General features: G+C 43.0%; 1 protein-coding gene across 1 annotated transcript in view; it reads right to left on the bottom strand.

Moving 5' to 3' along the window:
• LOC138661763 (cytochrome P450 2C8-like) overlaps window positions 1-24,771 on the bottom strand; it is a 64,945-nt gene extending 40,174 nt beyond the window's left edge. Inside the window, exons 1-6 of the mRNA XM_069746661.1 lie at window positions 24,559-24,771; window positions 21,426-21,588; window positions 19,281-19,430; window positions 15,143-15,303; window positions 14,285-14,461; window positions 12,944-13,085 (exon numbers count right to left, since the gene is read on the bottom strand). Coding sequence (XP_069602762.1) covers window positions 12,944-13,085; window positions 14,285-14,461; window positions 15,143-15,303; window positions 19,281-19,430; window positions 21,426-21,588; window positions 24,559-24,738 — 973 coding nt within the window. The 5' untranslated portion in view covers window positions 24,739-24,771. The remainder of the gene's footprint in view (window positions 1-12,943; window positions 13,086-14,284; window positions 14,462-15,142; window positions 15,304-19,280; window positions 19,431-21,425; window positions 21,589-24,558) is intronic.
• Between the last annotated feature and the right edge of the window lie 316 nt (window positions 24,772-25,087).

The raw sequence follows: 25,087 nt of genomic DNA, 5'->3' as shown, positions 1-25,087 counted from the left end.
GGCCTCCACTGACCAGACCACTGCTGCCCGTGTTCCCCTGGAACCAATTTTAAATTGCCTACAGCTAGCCCAATTTTTTTATGTTAGGCCTTCAAAGCCTGTCTGCGGTCCGTTCTTTCTACTACTACTACACTGACCAGGCCACTGCTGCCCGTGTTCCCCTGGAACCAATTTAAAATTGCCTACAGCCATCTGTTATTATGTTAGGCCTTCGATGCCTGTCTACGGTCACTCCTTCCACTAGGCCTCCACTGACCAGACCACTGCTGCCCGTGTTCCCCTGGAACCAATTTTGAATTGCCTACAGCCAGCCCAATTTTTTTATGTTAGGCCTTCGAAGCCTGTCTGCGGTCCGTTCTTTCTACTACTACTACACTGACCAGGCCACTGCTGCCCGTGTTCCCCTGGAACCAATTTAAAATTGCCTACAGCCCAATTTTTTTATGTTAGGCCTTCGAAGCCTGTCTGCTGTCCTTCCTTCCAATAGTTCTCCACTGACCAGACCACTGCTGCCCGTGTACCCCTGGAACCAATTATAAAGTGCCTACAGCCCAATTTTTTTATGTTAGGCCTTCGAAGACTGTCTGCGGTCCTTCCTTCCAATAGTTCTCCACTGACCAGACCAATGCTGGCCGTGTACCCCTGGAACCCAGCTGAAAGTGCATGGAGCCTCCTTTTTTTCTTTGTTTTATATTTAGAAAGCCCAGATGAACTACGCTGTACCACGGTTCAAGCTACCCAGTCGACATTTCTTTTGCGAGAAAAGCCATCCCAGCCCTCCACCGGCATGAAAAAGTCTGCATTGTCATAGCACTCAGGCAATCAAACAGTAGAAAGGTGCACCTGACAAGAGACGCATGGACCAGTAGGCATGTCCACAAAAAATTACGTGTCCATTACGGCGCACTTGGTTAATGTGTTGGATGCATGGTCCACAGGGGACAGCCTACAAAGTCTGTCTGCAGTCCCTAATTCAAATTTTCCTCCGCTGACCACACCACTGCTGCCCGTGTACCCCTGGAACCATTTTTAATTTGCCTACAGCCTAATTTTGTTATGTTAGGCCTACTACGCCTGTCTGCGGTCCCTCCTTCCAATACTCATCCACTGACCACACCACTGCTGCCCGTGGACCCCTGGAACCTATTTTTAATTGCATAGAGCATCATTTTTTTAATAGTAGGCGTACAAAGTCTGTCTGAGGTCCACTATTGAAATTGTCCTCCACTGCCCAGAGCAATGCTGCCTGTGTACCCCTGTAACTTTTTTAAGCTGCAGTGAGCCACATTTTTGGTTTAAGGCCTACTACCTGTGTCTGTCTGCGCCACTCAATTCAGCTGTGTTCCTTTGAAAAAAGTTGAGCGTCAATAGTCTTGTTTTCAGCCTCTAGGAATTTTAAAACTGCATTGGGGATACAACTTTGGTAGGGCCTACTAACGGTGTCTGCTGCCCCAAGGTGTGCACCAGGTTTCCTCGCAATTGCTTCGATCTTAATGCTCTCGTTTAGTAGTTGTTGGAAACTACACTGCATTAGGCCTACAAATTGGGTATGGGGTGTAGAGAGATGGTGTGTTGCACTCCAAGGTGTTCCCCAGGTTTCCTCGCCATTGCTTCGATCTTCATGCTCTCGTTTAGTAGTTGTTGGAAACTACGCTGCATTAGGCCTACAAATTGGGTATGGGGTGTAGAGAGATGGTGTGTTGCACTCCAAGGTGTTCCCCAGGTTTCCTCGCCATTGCTTCGATCTTCATGCTCTCGTTTAGTAGTTGTTGGAAACTACGCTGCATTAGGCCTACAAATTGGGTATGGGGTGTAGAGAGATGGTGTGTTACACTCCAAGGTGTTCCCCAGGTTTCCTCTCCATTGCTTCGATCTTCATGCTCTCGTTTAGTAGTTGTTGGAAACTACGCTGCATTAGGCCTACAAATTGGGTATGGGGTGTAGAGAGATGTTGTGTTCCACTCCAAGGTGTTCCCCAGGTTTCCTCTCCATTGCTTCGATCTTCATGCTCTCGTTTAGTAGTTGTTGGGAACTACACTGCATTAGGCCTACAAAATGGGTATGGGGTGTAGAGAGATGGTGTGTTACACTCCAAGGTGTTCCCCAGGTTTCGTCTACATTGCTTCGGTCTTCCGACTCTCGTTTAGTAGTTGTAGAAAACTACACTGCATTAGGCCTACAAATTGGGTATGGGGTGTAGAGAGATGGTGTGTTCCACTCCAAGGTGTTCTCCAGGTTGCCTTTCCTGAGCTTCGATCTTCCGGCTCTCGTTTAGCAGTTGTTGGAAACTACGCTGCATTAGGCCTACAAATTGGGTATGGGGTGTAGAGAGATGGTGTGCTCCACTCCAAAGTGTTCTCCAGGTTGCCTTTCCTGAGCTTCGATCTTCCGGCTCTCGTTTAGTAGTTGTTGGAAACTACGCTGCATTAGGCCTACAAATTGGGTATGGGGTGTAGAGTGATGGTGTGTTCCACTCCAAGGTGTTCTCCAGGTTGCCTTTCCTGAGCTTCGATCTTCCGGCTCTCGTTTAGTAGTTGTTGGAAACTACGCTGCATTAGGCCTACAAATTGGGTATGGGGTGTAGAGAGGTGGTGTGTTCCACTCCAAGGTCTTCCCCAGGTTTCCTCGCCAATGCTTCGATCTTCATGCTCTCGTTTAGTAGTTGTTGGAAACTACACTGCATTAGGCCTACAAATTGGGTATGGGGTGTAGAGAGATGGTGTGTTCCACTCCAAGGTGTTCTCCAGGTTGCCTTTCCTGAGCTTCGATCTTCCGGCTCTCGTTTAGTAGTTGTTGGAAACTACGCTGCATTAGGCCTACAAATTGGGTATGGGGTGTAGAGAGATGGTGTGTTCCACTCCAAGGTGTTCCCCAGGTTTCCTCGCCAATGCTTCGATCTTCATGCTCTCGTTTAGTAGTTGTTGGAAACTACACTGCATTAGGCCTACAAATTGGGTATGGGGTGTAGAGAGATGGTGTGTTCCACTCCAAGGTGTTCTCCAGGTTGCCTTTCCTGAGCTTCGATCTTCCGGCTCTCAATTAGTAGTTTTTGGAAACTACACTGCATTAGGCCTACAAATTGGGTTTGGGGTGTAGAGAGATGGTGTGTTCCACTCCAAGGTGTTCTCCAGGTTGCCTTTCCTGAGCTTCGATCTTCCGGCTCTCGTTTAGTAGTTGTTGGAAACTACGCTGCATTAGGCCTACAAATTGGGTATGGGGTGTAGAGAGATGGTGTGTTCCACTCCAAGGTGTTCCCCAGGTTTCCTCGCCAATGCTTCGATCTTCATGCTCTCGTTTAGTAGTTGTTGGAAACTACACTGCATTACGCCTACAAATTGGGTATGGGGTGTAGAGAGATGGTGTGTTCCACTCCAAGGTGTTCTCCAGGTTTCCTCGCCAATGCTTCGATCTTCATGCTCTCGTTTAGTAGTTGTTGGAAACTACACTGCATTAGGCCTACAAATTGGGTATGGGGTGTAGAGAGATGGTGTGTTCCACTCCAAGGTGTTCTCCAGGTTGCCTTTCCTGAGCTTCGATCTTCCGGCTCTCGTTTAGTAGTTGTTGGAAACTACGCTGCATTAGGCCTACAAATTGGGTATGGGGTGTAGAGAGATGGTGTGTTACACTCCAAGGTGTTCTCCAGGTTGCCTTTCCTGAACTTCTATCTTCAGGCTCTCATTAAATTGTGGTTAAACGGAACAACTGCATTTGGCGTACTAGTTAGTTTGGGGCCTACTATCGGTGTCTGCCACTCCTTGCTGTTCTCCTGGTTTCCTGTCCTGACATTCCATTTTCAGGCTCTCGTTAAGTAGTTGTTAATGTTAGACTGCATTTGGCCTACTATCGGTGTCTGCCACTCCTTGCTGTTCTCCTCCACTGAACAAAGCTGTGCCGCCTGTTTACTACGGTTGCCAATTTTGAACTGCATTTCGACTACTTACTGATTTGGGCCTACTCTCTGTGTCAGCCTCTCATTCCAGTTGTCCTCCACTGCAATGCCCCCTGGTTAGTCCTGTGTTACCAATTTTGAACTTCATTTAGCCCACTTTATTCTTTGGGCCTATATCTGTGTTTCCTCCTCATCCTGCCCATTGCCCAGCCAGTGATAGATGAGTCTGCTGGTACATTGACCCATAACGCAAAATTCCCCGTGCACGCTACACAGCAAGATTGTGACCCTGCTGAAAGTCAGGTTCCTCTTCCCGCATACCATACCACCTTACACGGGGACAAAGAGGAAGGTGCAGATGAAAGTGCAGGTTCCTTCATCAGGTGGGGGGAGGAATACTAGTTGGCGACGTCACTGGCACAGGGCCTCTCATAGTACGCAAAAGTGTTGCTGCCGGTGGGAGGCGCCCCCGCCATGCAAACACACCGCTGTACTTTGAGGGGCCCTGTGCCAGTGCCAATGCCAACGAGTGGGCCCCCCCCTGCTTGCTCAGGATCACAGCACTTGCAAAGTTGAAATACTTACCTCTCCCTGCTCCACTGCCGTGACGTGGTCCAGATTTACTGGGCCCACTAATTACTTGAACCAGCCCTACCCCCCACAACTTTAGCCAAATGACCCCCAATTTCAAATGCCTTCCAATTATTATAAGGTAAATTACGATTGACAAGCTTCAGTAACAAGAATGGATGATTTTGCCATTAAAATGGGCAGTGTAGGTGTTTTCCTGGCCTCCACTCACTGCCGACTATGCTCCCCCATTGACTTGCATTGGGTTTCGTGTTTCGGGCGATACCCGACTTTTCGCAATAATCGGCCGATTCCACTCGACTCGACTTCTAAGATAGTCGGGTTTCGCGAAACACGGCTCGACTCCAAAAAGGTCAAGGTCGCTCAACCCTAGTAACCAGCATTGGTCTGCAATGAGCAGATGTTCCAGGGACTAAGTCCTGCTATTTCCCTACTGAGCATGCCCGTAGAGGTGGAGACCTCATTGGAGGTCACACCCTCAGGTCCTCAATCGGCTGATTGGACCTCTGGCAAGGTCCCGGAATGCCGCAACTATAAAAGGTTTGCATAGCCACTCGGCCATGCGCTAGTGTAAACTGAATTTGTGCATGCGTGGATGTGAGTTTGATATCTGGTAAAAGCTCCTAATCATTCCCCTCCCTAGTGTTTTTGTATGTGGTTTTGGTGTTGGAGCTGACTAGAGCCAGTTTGTGCCTTGTGCAGGATTGCACAATCATATTGCATTAATTCAGCAGCATCCACCAGTGCGGCACCGTGCGCATCTAGTGCACTTTCTGGTCCCTAGCTAGGGCAGTTAGAGGCGTCCAACAGAGCGGCACTGTGCACAAAATCTTTATTAGTTAGTTGTTTCCCTGGCACCGTAGTTGTGGTACCAAGCGCTAGTGGGTTTAGAGGGACTCTAACCCCGTGTCCTTGGGGCAGAGTCCTGTGACCAAATGCTAGCGTTCACTCTGCGGTATCGCGGCCCTGTGAAGCAACAGGGTTCGTCTCCATACATACCGGGTGAAGGTAACCTGTGTGTGTTCTCTTTATACCGCCATGTACTGTTCGCCATTACTAAGCAGCAGGTGTTATCTCTGCAGGGAGGACCCCGGGCTGCAAACGCACCTTATACAGTGCCTTGCGAAAGTATTCTGCCCCCTGGAACTTTTCAACTTTTTCCCACATATCATGCTTCAAAGAAAAAGATACCAAATGTATATTTTTGGTAAAGAATCTACAACAAGTGGAACACAATTGTGAAGTTGAATGAAATTTATTGGTTATTTAAAATTTTTGTGGAAATTCAAAAACTGAAAAGTGGGGCGTGCAATATTATTTGGCCCCTTTATTTTCAGTGCAGCAAACTCACTCCAGAAGTTCATTGTGGATCTCTGTTTGATCCAATGTTGTCCTAAATGCCTAATGATGATAAATATAATCCACCTGTGTGTAATCAAGTATCCGTATAAATGCACCTGTTCTGTGATAGTCTCAGGGTTCTGTTTGAAGCACAGAGAGCATCATGAAGACCAAGGAACTCAAAAGGCAGGTCCGTGATACTGTTGTGGAGAAGTTTAAAGCCGGATTTGGATACAAAATGATTTCCAAAACTTTAAACATCCCAAGGAGCAATGTGCAAGCGATCATATTGAAATGGAAGGAGTATCACACCACTGCAAATCTACCAAGACCCGGCCATCCCTCTAAACTTTCATCTCAAACAAGGAGAAGACTGATCAGAGATGCAGCCAAGAGGCCAAAATCAACCTGGATGAACGGCAGAGATCTACAGCTGAGGTGGGACAGTCTGTCCATAGGACAACAATCAGTTGTACACTGCCCAAATCTGGCTTTTAAGGAAGAGTAGCAGGAAGAAAGTAATTTCCCAAAGATATTCATAAAAAGTGTTGTTTAAAGTTTGCAACAAGCTACCTGGGAGACACACTAAACATGTGGAAGAAGGGGCTCTGGTCAGATGAAACCAAAATGTTTGGAGTAAAGGCAACACAGCTCATCACCCTGAACACACCATCCCGACTGTCAAACATGGTGGTGGCAGCATCATGGTTTGGGCCTGCTTTTCTTCAGCAGGGACAGGGAAGATGGTTAAAATTGATGGGAAGATGGATGAAGCCAAATACAGGACCATTCTTGAAGAAAACCTGTCAGAGTCTGCAAAAGACCTGAGACTGAGACGGAGATTTGTCTTCCAACAAGACAATGATCCCAAACAAAAAGCAAATTCTACAATGGAATGGTTCACAAATAAACGCATCCAGGTGTTACAATGGCCAAGTCAAAGTCCAGACCTCAGTCCATCGAGAATCTGTGGTAAAAGCTGAAAACTGATGTTCACAAATGATCTCCATCAAACCTCACTGAGCTTGAGCTGTTTGCCAAGGAAGAATGGGCAAGAATTTCAGTCTCTCAATGTTCAAAACTGATAGAGACATACCCCAAGCGACTTGCAGCTGTAATCGCAGCAAAAGGTGGCGCAACAATGTATTTAGGGCCAAATAATATTGCACTCCCCACTTTTCAGCTTTTGAATTTCCACAAAAATTTAAAATAAGCAATAAATTTCGTTCAACTTCACGATTGTGTTCCAAGTGTTGTTGATTCTTCACCAAAAATTTACATTTGGTATCTTTATGTTTGAAGCATGATATGTGGGAAAAGGTTCAAATGTTCCAGGGGGCCGAATACTTTCGCAAGGCACTGTATCTTTCTTTATACTGTATTCTTTGGTGTGTTCTGCCAGCCCTAACACATGGTATATCTTGATGTTTCCAAAGCGTTTGATACCGTGCCACACAAGAGGTTGGTACACATAATGAGAATGCTGGGTCTGGGGGAAAATGTGTGTAAATAAGTAAGCAACTGGCTTAGTGATAGAAAGAGGAGGGTTGTTATAAATGGTATATTCTCTTAAGGTACCTTCACACATAACGATATTGTTAACGATATCGTTGCTATTTGTGACGTAGCAACGATATCGTTAATGAAATCGTTATGTGTGACAGCGACCAACGATCAGGCCCCTGCTGGGAGATCGTTGGTCGCTGAATAAAGTCCAGACCTTTCTTTGGTCGCTGGACTCCTGCTGACATCGCTGGATCGGCGTGTGTGACACCGATCCAGCGATGTCTTCACTGGTAACCAGGGTAAACATCGGGTAACTAAGCGCAGGGCCGCGCTTAGTAACCCGATGTTTACCCTGGATACCATGCTAAAAGTAAAAAAAAACAAACACTAGATACTTGCCTAACGCTGTCTGTCCTCCAGCGCTGTGCTCTGCACTCCTCCTGTACTGGCTGTGAGCCGGAAAGCAGAGCGGTGACGTCACCGCTCTGCTTTCCGGCTCACAGCCAGTACAGGAGGAGAGCAGAGAAGCAGAGCGCAGAGCTGGAGGACAGACAGCGTTAGGTAAGTATCTAGTGTTTGTTTCTTTTTACTTTTAGCATGGTATCCAGGGTAAACATCGGGTTACTAAGCGCGGCCCTGCGCTTAGTTACCCGATATTTACCCTGGTTACCGGCATCGTTGGTCGCTGGAGAGCGGTCTGTGTGACAGCTCTCCAGCGACCAAACAGCGACGCTGCAGCGATCCGGATCGTTGTCGGTATCGCTGCAGCGTCGCTTAATGTGAAGGGGCCTTTACTGGGTCACTGTGACCCGTGGGGTATCGCAAGGGTTGGTGTTAGGACCTATTCTCTTGAACATATTTATTAACAATCTGGTAGAAGGTTTACACAGTAAAATATCGATATTTGCTGATAATACAAGACTATGTAAAGCAGTCAAAACAAGAGAAGACAGTATTCTGCTACAGATGGATCTGGATAAGTTGGAAACTTGGGCAGGAAGGTGGCGGATGCGGTTTAACAATGATAAATGTAAGGTTATAAAGTTGGGAAAAAGGAATCAATGTCACCATTACACACTAAATGGTAAACCACTGGGTAAATTTGACATGGAGAAGGACTTGGGGATCCTAGTTAATGATAAACTTACCTGGAGCAGCCAGTGCCAGGCAGTGGATGCCAAGGAAAACAAGATCATGGGTTAGATTATATGCAGTCTGGATACACATGATGAGAGCATTATACTGCCTCTGTACAAATCTCTGGCTTGACCGCACATGGAGTACTGTGTACTGTTTTGGGCACCAGTGCTCAGGTAGGGTATAATGGAACTAGAGTAAGTACAAAGGATGGCAACAAAATTAATATAGGGGATGGAGGAACTACAATACCCAGAGAGATTAGCAAAATTAGGATTTTTTAGTCTAGAAAAAAGACGACTGAGGGGCGATCTAATAACCATCTATAAGTATATAAGGGGACAAAACAAATATCTCGCCGAGGACCTGTTTACACTTTTGGAAGGTGACATCACATGGGGGCATTCTCTGCGTCTGGAGGAGAGAAGGTTTTTCCACCAACATAGAAGAGGATTCTTTACTGTTAGGGCGGGGAGAATCTGGAATTCCTTGCCTGAAGAGGTGGTGATGGCGAACTCAGTTAAGGGGTTCAAGAGAGGCCTGGATGACTTCCTGGAGCGTAACAATATTGTATCTTGCAGTGTTTAGGTTTTTTAGAAGGACGTAGATCTGGGGATTTATTCTGATGGAATATAGGCTGAACTGGATGGACAAATGTCTTTTTTCGGCATTGCTAACTATGTTATTATGTTACTATGTTACTATATCCTTATCTTGGGCACATAGCCTAAAAGGGCTATGCTCAATATGTGTCTTTAGCAGCACACACCATCCCAGCCTATTCAGTTCCTTGTTGCTGGCAATCCAGCACTCCTTCTTAACTGACATTTCTAGTTTAGAAGATTTATCCTTATCCTGAGTTGAATGTGCTACTGTAAACATTCAGGTCTGACAGTGGCATGTTCCAAAGTTTTCGCTGTTATCACTGTATTTGTATATGAATAAAATAGAAAAAACAGCACAGTTAAGAGGTAGGGTGCAGATGCCTCACAGGTACAAACCAGTCCTAGTAAATACTTTGCCAATAAAATTGAGGCATCACACCAAATCCAAAGTTATAAAGTGCTTTTTAAAAGCTTGAGAAAGGTCTGTACCCAGGACCGAAACGTCGCCACATGGGCTATAAAAAAGCACTTTATAAGTTTGGATTTGGTGTGCTGCCTCAACTTTTATGGTAATGTATTTGTACATAGAGATAACAAGGCCATTGAAAAATTCCAGGCAAGTGAGCGGTGAATAGGGGAACTGCTCTGTAAACAGCCAATGATGTGGACAAGGGACTTATGATTTTGCAAGACTGATAACAGTAGATCTGGATCTGGAGCTGAGAGGAAAGGTTGTCAATCTCCTTAGAAACAAACTGCAAACAATGTAACACAAAAGTGCTCATATCACAACTATAGCAGATAAAAGAAATAATTTGCAATCTCCATGCTGTTTAATGAATATAATCTAGAGTAAAATCGTTATGAATATGCACACCGCAGTAATTTAATGGTAACACATGTAAAAGTTAAAGAGTAAGGCTGTGCGCACACGTTGTGGATATTGATGCATTTCTGCAGCGTTTTTGGACTCGCGGAATTGCAACAAATCCGCAATGTAGTTCAGTAACAATGATAGTCAATGAGAATTTGAGAATTGCTGTGCACAACCTGCGGAAAAATCCGTGCGGATTCTCTGCATTATTTTCCACAGCATGTCAAATCTTTGTGCGGAAACACAGCATTTCTGAACCCATTGATTATACATTGAGTAAGGTAAATACGCACAAAAAAAAACGTATAACAATCCGCAACAAATCCGCAAGTAATCCGCAAGAAATCTGCATCAATTCAACATTTTAGTCTGCAAGCATTTTGGCCTGCGTTTTCTGCCAAGACATGCAGATTTTGTGCAGAAAATTCCCCAGGCCAATCCACAACATAGTAACATACATAGTAACATAGTTAGTAAGGCCGAAAAAAGACATTTGTCCATCCAGTTCAGCCTATATTCCATCATAATAAATCCCCAGATCTACGTCCTTCTACAGAACCTAATAATTGTATGATACAATATTGTTCTGCTCCAGGAAGACATCCAGGCCTCTCTTGAACCCCTCGACTGAGTTCGCCATCACCACCTCCTCAGGCAAGCAATTCCAGATTCTCACTGCCCTAACAGTAAAGAATCCTCTTCTATGTTGGTGGAAAAACCTTCTCTCCTCCAGACGCAAAGAATGCCCCCTTGTGCCCGTCACCTTCCTTGGTATAAACAGATCCTCAGCGAGATATTTGTATTGTCCCCTTATATACTTATACATGTTATTAGATCGCCCCTCAGTCGTCTTTTTTCTAGACTAAATAATCCTAATTTCGCTAATCTATCTGGGTACATGTGCACATACCCTAAAGTATTGTGGAATATGATGGTGCTATTTAAGTAAGTATTTAAGTAAGTAAAACAAATGCATTAAAATTTTAGACTTTTATACAATATCAAAAGAACCAATAGAATTTGCCATACTGGGTATGTGTATTGTGACTACACAGCATTTAATCTTAATTTTCTAGACCTAAATTTAATAATCCAGAAGGCATAAACTGTGATCTTTATGTTGACTCTTCTTGTAGGTTGAATTAATATTTATAAATTGATGAATGGTTGTTATTTACCTTTTATATCAGATCCTAGAGTTTATTGCACTGTTATCTTTGCAAAACATGGATGCAAGGTCACTGAACAATGATGTTTGCTAATATGTTGATTACATATTATACCATGCCATGGAGATGTTTGTAGAAGCCAGGTTGTGACCCTCCCTTCCGCGTGCCGTTGTACCTCAATGGACTGTCAGCTTCCTAAGCTTGTTGTTACATTGTTACCTCCTCTCTGTGCGTGCTATAGGTGGAGGAAGTTGGCCCTGGAAGCTATGATCTCACAGCTGCTCTTTTCCTGGTGAGTCAAGTGAAGGGTGAGACTATTTAATTTTGCACCATCTTGGGTATTTTGCTGGGACTGTTCTATGTGTTATTTGTCTGTTTGGTGGTTCAATAAAATATTGCCACACTGTTTTACCCCTACCCTGTGTTGTCTGAGTAGTATCATTCCCACAGTAAAAGGAGAGCGGGCGGGCGTTCATTGGGATGATCCCTGGTCCATAAGGTTTCGGCTCGCGGACTACAGCACCCGATGACCACCCATGTATCCATATGTACGAAAGATGCAAGTTCCACTTCCAGAATCCTGCAGTACCTTTTAGGAGACTAGTGGGTTCATTTCTCTTAATCAGTACTCCAGAGGGGAGAAGACCCTGCATGTGACTTTCTCCATTATAGACTGCCAGTGTTATACCACTGTTATACAACAAATTGGCAACTCCCATTATCTGAAATGGAGAGAGCCAGATTCATAGGCAGCTACTTCCAACTAATATACACCTTTATAAAGTGACAATTAATGATCAAGCAACGCCATTGTCCAATTATATGGGGGACACAGATGGCTATAAAATGCATCATTTGTACTTAGCTATCCCTGCTCCCAAGCTGCTCCTCTTTGCTCTTATTTGACAGCAAAGTACATAGCCATATAGTTGGAGACCATCAGCAATGGCACCATAGACCACATTTTTCTCCCAGGCTGTGTTTTGTGGCTTATTAAATACATCCTTATGCTTCCAATTCCATAGATTTTTTTGTGTGGATTCAAATAAAATTCTTGAAACTACATTTCTTATGTTGTTTCATCACAAGCTTTTTTCTGCAAAAAACATTGCAGATGGAGGCACAATATGAAGTCACACAGAGATAAATTTGAGGTTCGTGGTGCTAAAGCTGTTAGTACTTTCACAGCTCAGTAACCAGTCTAGTGCAGGGGTGTGCTGAGCTGTGGGCATTTTGATTGACAGCTTGGCTGTCCAATCTGAGACTGAGAGCTGCTGGCTGTCTCTAGGTGTTCATTTTCCTGGGTGATTGTCCCGCTACTTAGCTGCCGTTAGTGCCAGACCTCCGCCAAACGTAGCTTCAGCTAAGCGTGGTTTGTTTTCTTTGTGCCTAATATTTTGCTTGATGAACTTGTGTTGCCTAACCTTGGACCTTGCTATGACCATCCATCTTTTAAACCCTTGTGTTCTGATCTGCAATCTTCCTGGTGTTTTGACCTTGATCCGTTACCTGTCTATGCCTTTGTCTCTTCCTTCTGTTTATGACGTATCCTCTTGACTTTTGACTTCTGACTCGTTGACTATCCTGACTCATGGCTTGTCTGTGTGAAATGATTCAGCATCATATTTATGTTCTTTTATTAAGCAAATGAAATACATGTAACATTTACATTTTCAATATGAAACTCCTAGGCTCCAATGCAAAATCTATAACAAGATCCCCAAAGTTACCATGTACCCTGATGGGCAGTGCAAAACTGCTACCACTACTCGTGCCATGATGCTATGAGAGAACCTTATTAAACTGTATAAAATTACATTAAATTTATTACCTTGTATTTCTGGATATTTCATGAGTATAAGAAAACCGTATCTCAGAGTCAAACTTGTCGTCTCTGTTCCAGCAAGGAATAAGTCTGTTATTGTTGCCTGTAGATTCTCCCCACAAAATTCTGTATCTTGATTCTTTTTTTCCTACACAAAATAAATAAATAACTAAAACTCATCATTATTTTAAACATGAAAATTTGTCAAAAAGCCTTTAAGCTCTTTAAAGATGAAATAAGAGTCAAGACAAAAGCAATGAAATGGAATGATGGATTTCAGAATTTTGCAGAAAGGTTTGATTCACGGTGAATATATTTTCTGTGAATCATGACACTAAAAAGCCTCTAATTGCCCAGAAAATGTGTATAAAACTGTGACATCTGATAGGACTGTATTGAACTGTATTTTGAGGGTTATAATGCCTTAGTAACATCCAAGTGACTTCAACCTCTCTGGCTAAGGAAAAATAGATGGTAGCCTGTAGTACCTAACTGCTGTATTTGAGTGACGTGTACCAGTCTAATATTGGAATAGTGCAACAACAAAGTATGCAAAAAAAATGTTTGTTACATTTCGAATCTTATAGAGTTTTTTCTTTAGGATGTAAAAAAATGTGGCTTGCCCGTCTTATGTTGCAATAATCACACTTCCTGTGACTCACAATCTATGGATGCGGTATTTTGCATTAGTATCAAAAATGACACTGAGGGGTTTAATACTGCCCTCCTTCTTTACAGTAGGTAAATAATTAAAAAAAGGCTTTGATTAAGGTTCTGTTACTACAGATTATCACATTTCAATCGATTCGCAGTCACACTGAATGCAGGTCCAGCACTTCACCATATGTGACTAGCACTCCTACCACATTTTTAATAAACTTGACCACTGAATTAATACATCACATTCAGATTAGGTATTGTTTATCCCTACCTGGAATAAGCTGTGCACTCTGACCTCCTATCCCTACACAGCACAGGCCAAAAATTGTGCTTTCTGGCCTCCCCCCATCTTCTATGCTAGACATGATAGCCTTCCTGATAGGCTGAGTTAAGTAATGTGATAGTTGAAGAACATTAACGGGAAGCCTGTGCAGCCGCACCTGACATTATCCCACTTCCTATGCCTTCAGTAGTGTGTTAAACGGTGACTTTGCATGTTTGGATTTGAACTTGTGGTATCTGCATATTTCAGGAAATTCGACTCGAGGTCAATTCTTTGAAGATCAATCCATTTTTATTTCAGTGCCTTTTTTCAAAGCTAGTTGAATTTTAATTACTGTGCACATTCTGTACAAACAATATGTGACCTTCAAATGTCAAAATATCTAACATTATCAAGAAACGCACCTCTTCCATCTTCATGAGAAAGCAATCAATGAAATCACGAGGGCAGTTTTCATCCAGGGTGGCTCGATGTGTCTCTGTCATCTCCTTAATGAATTGTTTTAAATATTTCATAATTTTAATGATCCTCCGATGAGAACCAGGAATATAGGACATTATTCTTGGGAACATGATGAGGAGCTTATTAAGGGGAGAAGTGATAGAAAAACATGATTTTACTATTATTTTGTTACGTCAGTGTCACATTTAAATTCTATGTCCTACTACGTCTGAAAAGACGTTGCTGATGATTCAGTGAATCTAAACTTAAAAAATTATACATGTCTCCATGATTTCAGACTACAAATGGCCCATGGCTTCAATTCAACAAAGCTTTCATGACAGAATTCTGGAGTATAAAATTTTAAAAAGATCCAATTTTTTTGAACAATGACCATTTTGCCCGGTTCTGACAAACTCAGCGAACCTGGGAGTGGGATGTGACGGAGCAAGCCAACCCTGTCTCGTCCAATATATGATGCGTGGTAGCGTTACTTATGCCACAAATGCCTGGAAGAATATCCCTCTAGCTGGAAAAAACGTTGTGGTGAGGTGGACATGGGGCGCATGCCACCTTGTGCCTCACTTGATGCATTGAGAGTTGTGCCCCTCTTAAGTAATCAAGTACCTTGGACTCCACTCTGTCTCATCATCAAGATCAGTGTAAAAAATGCCAGTCTTGTTGAATCGAGTGCCATGTTCCCTGTTATTTGTCTCCTATTTTTTATCAGCTACCGATAAGGAGGTCTGACAGAATGGAATATGACTGCAGAATAGGAAAACATAGAGTTTGGTTGTAGTTGGTAGCATACAATTATTTACCTGTCCTGAAGTGCTATTGAACAGCTCCGCAATTTCATTAAAATGTGAAATGAGAGTTAAGAATTTTTTGTCTTCATAGTCAAATCTTTCACCAAATACAATGGAGCAAATGACATTGGAAACAGCGAGTCGCATAATATGTACTGGATCAATTGGAGAGTCTGTAGGGAAATATAACCATGTTGTCTATAATTACTATGCAATACAATAAATATAATAGGAAAGTATGGACAATGGCACAAATTGCACAGAATGACTGCAGATCTATAGTTTGTTGTTTAATGTGAGCTCATGGTAAAGTTAACTCTACCATCAGTGGATCAGCCATTGAGCTAATACTGAACAGTCTCTTAATTGTAGACACAGAGAAAAAGAATGATCAATAATGATGTATTTCAACATAACTAATCTTTTGTTTTCCCAGTCAAATCTTTTATATTCCTAGGGGGCAGGTTTCCCAACCATCCCGAAGTTTCAAAAAAGTCTGACCGCTGGGTGAGATAGGTCTGCTTTACAGACCTGTGTGAGCGTGGGAATTGTCTGTCTGCAATCATGTTTACAAAGCTCTCTGAAACAGAACGATCTCACCTAGGGGTCAGACCTGTGAGCTCAAGGGGAAGAATCACTGACACACTTCCATGCTTTTGGGAATCTGCTCCCTGCGCTATCTGTCAGACCTATGTGGGTTGAGCGCTTGGATCATACCTTGTACACACTGGGGGTAAGCAGTTTGGGGGAACTCTTATGATGTCAGGAACGTTGCATGATTGGGCAGCTGATTGGTCACTAGGAGGACGGAATGGAATAATGCCAGGGAGCGCCTGCTTTAAAGGACAAAACCTTATTATTTTTTGATTGGAGTTTAATCTTAATATATACTTACATTGTAATGTCTTCACATCCTGTTCCATCCATGAGTCAGGATCCCAGAATACCAAGCGGCGGAAGTTCACCGGCCGCCATATTGTGACACCCAAGTGATGGGTGTCTCAATATGGAAACTGCTGGTGGTACCAGCCTCTTGCGCGGTACCACCAGCGGAACACCATCGCACCACACACACACACACACACTGTATATGCCGTACACACCACCCACATACATGTAGAATGCTAGCAGGTGCGTAGGAAGAGGTGACACACAGAAGGCAGAGCAAGGGTTGCCAGGGATTTTATGAAACACAATAATAAATCAAGCAGGGGGTATTATTGTGAAGAAAACAACAGTTCAACTTATCAGTCTCTGGGCCTTGGTAAAAGGTGGCAGGCAGATCCCTCGGTGGCACCGCAGGTGGCACGAGAAGTCTCCATTCCGTTCCCGCAGAAAGGCGATGCACTGGTTCCTTGCGGTGGTGAATTCTCCTGGTCCTTCAGCACGTGGTCTTCTGGTCCGGGCAAGAGATATTGTAGAGGTGTTTGTCTGCTGCACAGCCGACGTAGAAAACAGTTCAGCAGACAAGGCCACAGAAGTAGCATCTAGTCCAGCAGTCACAGCCACAGGAACAGGCCGGCACTCAGTAGGCACCTCGGTGATAACACTTAGCGGTGCCTCTGCGGTGGTGAGGGAAACAATGCTTTGAACTCAAAATTGGTCACTGTATGGTGCGGGGGTCTCTCTGGGCAATGGGTCATTAGTCGGGATGGCACTGCTAACCGGGTGAGAAGGCACGGATAGCTGGCGTGGGTAAGTCGAGAGGGAGTCAACCTTTTCTGCACTCTCACACTGGTTCCCCGCCAAAATCCCCGTCTTCCCACTCACACCGCTATTTAAGTCGGGCCCGCCCCCACCAGTCAGGTGTCCTGAACTGCTCCCGTCAGAAATCTCTTCCCCGGAATAATGGTGACAGCCCCGATAGTTCCAGCCCAGTAACGCAAGAGGGACTGTTAGCCTGGCTCTCCTCCCTACACATACACAAACACACACTGCATATGCTGTATGCACCACAAACACACACACACGCACTGTATATGCCAAACGCACCACACACACTGTATATGCCATACGCTGCCTATTGTGCGGTATCACCAGCGGAATACCGTCACAAACACGCCGCTGCCGGGATCTGCAGAATGACTCACTGACCGCTGCAATCTTTGTACAGGAGCAGCACATGCGCAGTTTTAATGTGACGCCGCTATCTGTCTGCGCAAAGTTGGCGGCAGTCTGATTTACTGCGCCTGTGCGAATTCCAGGCAGGCGCAGTGAATCATTTGGCTGATCCCGGCGGCAGATGCATGACATGTCTACAGACAGAAGAAGTCGGTCACATTAAAGGGGTTTTCCCACGAACGAAAGTTCATTTTAAAAATTGTCTGTGTCTGACCATGTACTGAGCATACCACATCTCCTGGGCAGGAGAGGAAGCAAAAGACAATACTGACATTACATCAAGGGGTTCATAGAGTATTCATTTTGTCAGGTAAAATATTTCTCTAACTGTTTTTAAACAATATTTTACCTCACAAAATATATCCTATGCGATCTCCTGCTGTAATGTCAGTATTGTCTTTTGCTTCCTCCCCTGCCCAAGAGCTGTGGTATGTTCTGTCAGACACACACAATTTTTAAAATGAACTTTCGAAAAGCAAATATCAACACCAACATGGCTCCTCCTAAAAAGTACGCCAATGACAATGAAAGGAAAGCTGCAAAGGCACAATGTCGAAGACAACAACGGACAAATGAGACTGTAGAAGAGCAACAGCATCGCTGGGACAAAAAGAATGCATATGAGTAGAGATGAGCGACCTTTACTTTTATAGGATCGGGTCGGGTTTCACGAAACCCAACTTTTTCAAAAGTCGGGTCGAGTGAAATCGGCCGATCCTATAAAAAAGTCGGGGTCGGGGTCGGTCGAAACTCGAAACCCAATGCAGTGCATTGGGTTTCCATGGTTCCCAGGGTCTGAAGGAGCGGAAACTCTCCTTCAGGCCCTGCGATCCATATTTTAGTGTAAAATAAAGAATTAAAATAAAAAATATCGCAATACTTACCCTCTGACGCGCCCTGGTACTAACCGGGAACCTTCCTTCCTTAGAATCAGCCTTCCAGGACCTTGCGGTGACGTCGCGGCTTGTGATTGGCCGCGCGGCCGCCCATGTGACCGCTCGCGCGACCAATCACAAGCCGCGACGTCACCACGACGTCACCGAAGGTCCTGAAAGGGCTGATTCTTAGGAAGGAAGGCTGCCGGAAAGAAGCAGGGCGCGTCCGAGGGTGAGTATATTCCTATTAGGTATATACTCACCCTCGGACGCGCCCTGCTTCTTTCCGGCAGCCTTCCTTCCTAAGAAACAGCCCTTTCAGGACCTTCGGTGACGTCGCGGTGACGTCGCGGCTTGTGATTGGTCGCGCGAGCGGTCACATGGGCGGCCGCGCGGCCAATCACAAGCCGCGACGTCACAGCGACGTCACCGCAAGGTCCTGGAAGGCTGATTCTAAGGAAGGAAGGTTCCCGGTTAGTACCAGGGCGCGTCAGAGGGTAAGTATTGCGATATTTTTTATTTTAATTCTTTATTTTACACTTAAATCTGAATTCCGATACCAATTCCCGATATCTTAAACATATCGGGAATCAATATCGGAATTCCGATTCTAGATTCAAAAGATCGCCAACTTCATGGCCGACCCCACACAGGGGTCGGGTCAGGTTTCATTTAACCCGACCTTGCCAAAAGTCGGCGACTTTTGAATATTTTCGACCCGTTTCGCTCAACCCTACATATGAGCGTAGGTGTCAAGCACATGAGTCCCCTGAGGCAAAAGTCATTAGATTATCACAGGATGCCATTAGGCAACAACAGGGCCGCAAACAGAAATCTGCAGTCTTAACAGCAATACCATGCTCACAAGATGACTCATTGGAACCAACACACCACGCACATGGGAGGGAGAGATTCTCAATGCTGCAAAGCCTGCCCCCATCATGACATTACTGCCCTCCCGATGCGATAGCATTGGGCATCAATCAAAGTTTTTAATAACTGTAAATTATAAAACCATTTATTTCCACCTTTTCTGCTTAGTTAAATTTATTTTTTATGGTGGCACAACCCTTTAAGTTGTCAAACTCTGAAATGCTGGTCCAGGTTGAGAGATGCTGGTCCATAGCCAGTGAAATATATGATTATTCACCCACCTTTATCCTTCATAAATTTCTCGGTGAGACATTGAGACTCTTCTTGGATTCTTTCTTCGATGCTTCTTTTTCCCATTCCGAAATTTCTCAAAGTTGTTAAGGAAAATCGACGAAGGATTTTCCACCTTTCTCCACTGCTCGAAATGACCCCTGTAAGTTCAATTATGTGGTTAAATAGTTTCTAAATCTAGAATTTTTTATTGTAAAAACAAAGACACCTGCGCTCCTAACCAGAATTAAAGATTTAGAAAGAAGAAGAAATCCTTTATGTAGAGTGCTGCTGGTGAATGTCACAAGTTCTGTGTGCACCTATCAAGCTAAATAGTGGGCCCTGCGCTTAGTAACCCGATGTTTACCCTGGTTACCATTGTAAATGTAAAAAAAAAAACACTACATACTTACATTCCGGTGTCTGGTCGCGTTCCTCGCCTTCAGCTTCCCGCACTGACTGTGAGCGTCGGCCGGCCGTAGAGCAGAGCACAGCGGTGACGTCACCGCTGTGCTTTACGGCCGGCGCTCAGTCAGTGCGGGAAGCTGAAGTCGAGGGACGTGACCAGACACCGGAATGTAAGTATGTAGTGTTTTTTTTTTTACATTTACAATGGTAACCAGGGTAAACATCGGGTTACTAAGCGCGGCCCTGCGCTTAGTAACCCGATGTTTACCCTGGTTACCCGGGGACTTTGGGATCGTTGGTCGCTGGAGAGCTGCTTGAGTGAAATAAGTCAGTTTTCTTGGTTTCAAATCTCCATTTTACAATACACTGTTTCCTACTGATAAGCATGCTCTGACAAATGTTACAAGCCCTACACACCTGTAAAGTCAACATCAGAAAGATGTACACCGTGTGCACAATTGTTCGCCAATTTAGATTTTTCATGATAATAATAATAATAATAATAATTTTATTTATATAGCGCCAACATATTCCGCAGCGCTTTACAAATTATAGAGGGGACTTGTACAGACAATAAACATTACAGCATAACAGAAATACAGTTCAAAACAGATACCAGGAGGAGTGAGGGCCCTGCTCGCAAGCTTACAAACTATGATTATTTTTTTTTTCTATTGAACAACTGTAGTGTTGTTGGTCAATCCATAAGGTTAATAAACCTGAAACCTTAATAATTCAGAAAGTAAAAGTGAGATTTTGTCTTTTTTAGGAGAATATTTGTGTGACGAATTTTCAGACAACTATTAGTGTGCAGAATTGTTATGCATCTAAATGAAAAAACATACATTTTTCCAACTCAATTATTTCTTTTCATCTGTTAACGTGAAAATAATAACTAAATATCTCACAATGCACAAAAATCCATTTCTGACATTTCAAGAAAATCTTAGTGGCTAATAGAGGTACCCTTCTTTTCACTAACAATCATAAGATCAACTTTTTGGGTAGCACCAACCACAGCCCCCCAGACATACCGCAGAGTTTTCCATGTTTTACCTGACCAGAAATATCCCATTTAAGAGAGAGTCTCAGTTGGGATTAGGTCAGGTCATTATTCTTTCATCGTTATCGCCTTTACTGGCAGCCGAGCAGTGTAGGCTTCAATGCTGTGATGGAGGAGTATCCTACAGAACAACCATGATGTTCCTGAAGGATGCAGACTTTGTCCTGTGCCACTGCTTGAAGAAAGAGTTTTCTAAAACCTGGCAGCAGGTCTGGGAGTTGATTTTAAGCCCTTCCTCAATCTCTAAAGATCCAGTTAGCTCATCTTTAACAATTTCAGCCAGTAATAGTACCCCACCTATATCTTGCTAGCGTCTGAGTGGAAGTGAAGGTCTGTGCCCATTACTGATCCAGCCAAACATTCTTTGAAAATTATGCACAACTTGATAAATGGTGTTGTATCCGTAGTCTGCATTCCCCTTCATTACACAAATACAAGTCACCTGATCCACTTCATCCTACTTGCAAAACTTGCTGGAATTGTAAAATCTGTATAAAAATGATGACATGGTCAAAATGCTCCCTTGCATGATAATTCTTCCCACTAGCATCACCATCCCCAATCAAGTATTGTAGATAATACTATAATTATATGGTTTGTATGTAGTGATATTGAATATTTTACATTAATATCATGGTAGAGTATCATGTTTTTGCTATTATTCTAATTTACTTAAACAACTTACCAAAATCTTTAGAAAAAAACTCTCCTGCTCCTATGTCTCCCCTGTCACTAAATGCGTCACTGCAGTCCACCAATGCTTCCTTTACGGCATCGTACCCAATCAGTACTATGGTCCGATGGTTTGAAAAATAGATGGTATAGACAGGTCCATACGTCTCACTTAGCTAGAGAGATATAAAAATCTTAAAAACTGGTGAATGTGAATTTATCCTCCAAACAAGTAAGATATACTGTAGGCAAAAACTGTATATTTATCCTCTAACTGTATAAAAAATGTTGAGATCTTCTCAAGTTAAGATGTAATTGCTACACAGAACTATACACTTTTGAGTTTATAGTAGGAATCCCATAGTATGTGCCAATTTTATTAGGTGGTGAGAAGAGCAGAATGCAAAAAGAGCTTCTCACTGGAAGATGCAAGCTGTTTTTTCTTTGTATTTTTGCATTCTGTGCAAGCCAGGGTGTGGCCTCCCTCTCCTGAGCTGGAAACTACATTTAAAGGCTTTCCCAGACTGGTGTCCACTGGTTGGGACCCGTTCCTTTTGTCTGCCCTTATTCACACACTGAGGTCAACTCTGACACATGGTAAGGTTTTTAATATTATATAGTGTAGGATCATCCCAAGCTCAATTTTTGTGTTTTTTTTTTTTTTTTTAAGTTTATAGTAGGAATCCCATAGCAGATGCCAATTTTATAAGGTGGCGAGAAGAGCAGAATGTACAAAGAGCTTCTCACTGGAGGAGCCAACATGTGCTTGGATTACATTTAGTCAATTAATTTTAAATGGCAAAATGTAATACTTCATTTCTCCTGTGGAGGTGCTGCAGGCACATTAAACACTTGTTGCTGGGTTTTTCCACAGATCACGGCTAACTGCTGATGGTACTATTAGCCGAGATCCTTTATGATCAGTTTATTATACAGGATCCTAATAAAAGTATACTGTCCTAAGTACTTTTAATTGTTGACAGTGAACCTAATGTTTTAATGTATAGATAGATAGAATGAATTCTTATCTTGCAGATTATTTTCCACACCTGTCTAAAACTTTTGCACACTACTCCATGTGGGATTGTGTTTTGACATTAACTTACATTTATCATCATAGCTGCATAAAATACACCGCGTGTTTTATTCAAAAGGCAACATGTAACACAGGTCAGAAGTTTAATGTTGGACATTTTCCCATTTGATTGGAAAAAAACATCTATTTAGAAGTTGATGGCAACAACAAAACTCCAACATTGTTTATGATAAGGAGGACGTAGAGTCAAAAATACCCAAAAATTTGACAAAATTTTATTTAGAAATGCAAAGATATATAATCAAATGTTGATTACATGGGTTTCATAAATATAAACACGTGAATAAGTCCATAGGTGTGAATAATGACCGGAGAAAGGAACTGTGAAAAGGGGGAAGATAAGCATCTATAATAGATCCATCAATGTTAACCACCTAACGGTGTATATAGTCAATTATATGTGGCAGGATATAAATGCAAACACTCTGTTTAAACTACAACACCATCACAATGTCCATAACTCAACATGCCCATCATTCCCTCATTTATATGAATAGATAAAGGCCATAGTTACCCATTAGTGTAGCCAATCCCGTTCAGACCTCGGCCATAAACCCCAACGTGCGTTTCGCGTACAAATAGTCTCGCTTCCTCTGTTGCTGAAAGGTCTTGACTTGAGATGGCCGGAGCTATGCTATGTAGTGATGGATGCAGTATGTGATTTATCATTGTCCTGCAGAAATATGAATAGGCTTCCCTGAAATAGACATTGTATGGTTGGATCATATGTTGTTCTAACATCTCAATGTAATTGCTCAGCATTGACAGCGCCTTTCATGTCAAAACTGCTCATGCAAAAGGCACTAATTCAGCCCCATACTATCAGAGATGTAGAATTGTTCACTGATGACAAGCTGGGTGGTCCCACTCATCATGAGTCTGCAGGACACAGTGTCTGTGGTTTCATAAATAATTTCTCAATTTGATTCGTCTGACCACAGAACAGTTTTCCATTTTGCCCCAGTCCATTATAATTGGGATTTTGCCCAGAGAAGATGGCAGCTTTTCTGAATTATGTTGACATTTGGCTTCTTCCTTGCATGATAGATCTTTGACCTTCACTTGTGAATTACACTGGAAAGGGTTCACAAACATTGATTTCTAGAAGTATTCTTGACTCCATGCAATGATTTACCTGTTTTTATTGCCGTGCCACCTGAGTGTCAATAGATAACTAGCATAAAATATTAAACGCCAGACTCAACACTTCTGCACATGGATTTCTACAAAATCTATCGATAATTTTTGTAATATCATGTACTGTAGGTGGAGGGACATTCAAAGTTTTTGCAATGTTATGTTGAGGAACATTTTCCTGGATTGATTTTTTGAGGCAGTTGTTCACAGACTAGTAAACCTCTGAACATCTTTGCTTCTGAGAGACCCTGCCTCTCTAATATGATCTTTTCATACAGTCATGCAACTCAGTTGAAAATGGACTCTCCAGCTTTTTTACACTAGAACCACTTTTTTTTCTAGCCTTTGGTTAATCACGTCACAACTGTTTTCAGATATCTTGCTGCCATTCATTTTTAAATAAGTTGTTTCAAATGAAATGGAAAAATTACCAACTCTTACCAACTGATCTGTGTTCCATGTTCTGTTGTAAATAAAATACGTCTGTAAGAGATTTATAAATTATTGTAATTTTTTCATCTTACACAGTGTCACAACTTTTTGGAATTAGGGTTTCAGGTTGTCTAACTTTCAATAATCATCATAATATCGCCCCTTTTAAGTAGTATCAGTCCCAACAGAAGAGGACAGCAGTGGGGGCATCAAATACTCCTCTTTTATCGCGTTCTCACTGTAAGTTTGACAGAAGAGTAGAGGTTGCCATCTGTATTTAGTCAACTGAGCAGGAGGGTCAAACTGTGATAAATTAGCCAATATGACAGTTATTTTGAAGAGTACCTACATTCCCTAAGGTTTCCTTTATCTAACACTGGATTATTCAGAAACCATTGTTACTTTCACAGGAAAGATATTGTCGGAACCACTATATGACCAGTTCCGTATGAAGAGTAAGATTACAAATACGTTTTCTTACCTTAATTAATGACTGTGGCATTTCTGAAGTGCTGATCTGAAGGATATTCCCCAAGCCGGGCAGTGGGGTAGGTCCTGGTGGCAGGTCCTTCTGTTTGACCCTACCCCACCATTTCATGAGATAAAAAAGGAGAGTGACTCCAGTAGCCAGGAGAATCGTTGCTGAGATAGTCAAAGCCATCTTGAGCCTCAGCCTCTACAGCTTTGTCTGTTCTGTATTCTTGTGTATTTATATTAATGCAGGAACAGGGCAGCGTTCCAACATGTAATCAATAAAAACAGGTTGGACGAGTGTAAAGTGCAGAGTTACAGCTGTTACACAATACTTCTGCTCTCAGTGCTTACTCAGTCTCAGCTTGGCGTGAATCACCAAAAAGAGACGACTCTTTTGGATACCATATAGATCAACTTTAAATATGCATTCGCAAGCAGAAAAACACATATTTATGGAAAAATCCTCACATTATGGCACAGTGAAAACCGGTGACTGATTTCATCGGTAGCCTAGCATAGTAATTTTACCCCCAGTG

Source organism: Ranitomeya imitator, chromosome 2, assembly GCF_032444005.1.
Source record: "Ranitomeya imitator isolate aRanImi1 chromosome 2, aRanImi1.pri, whole genome shotgun sequence".
Lineage (NCBI taxonomy): Eukaryota > Metazoa > Chordata > Amphibia > Anura > Dendrobatidae > Ranitomeya > Ranitomeya imitator.
Note: the sequence above shows the minus strand (reverse complement) of the source record. Positions and strands in the feature narration are given on the sequence as shown.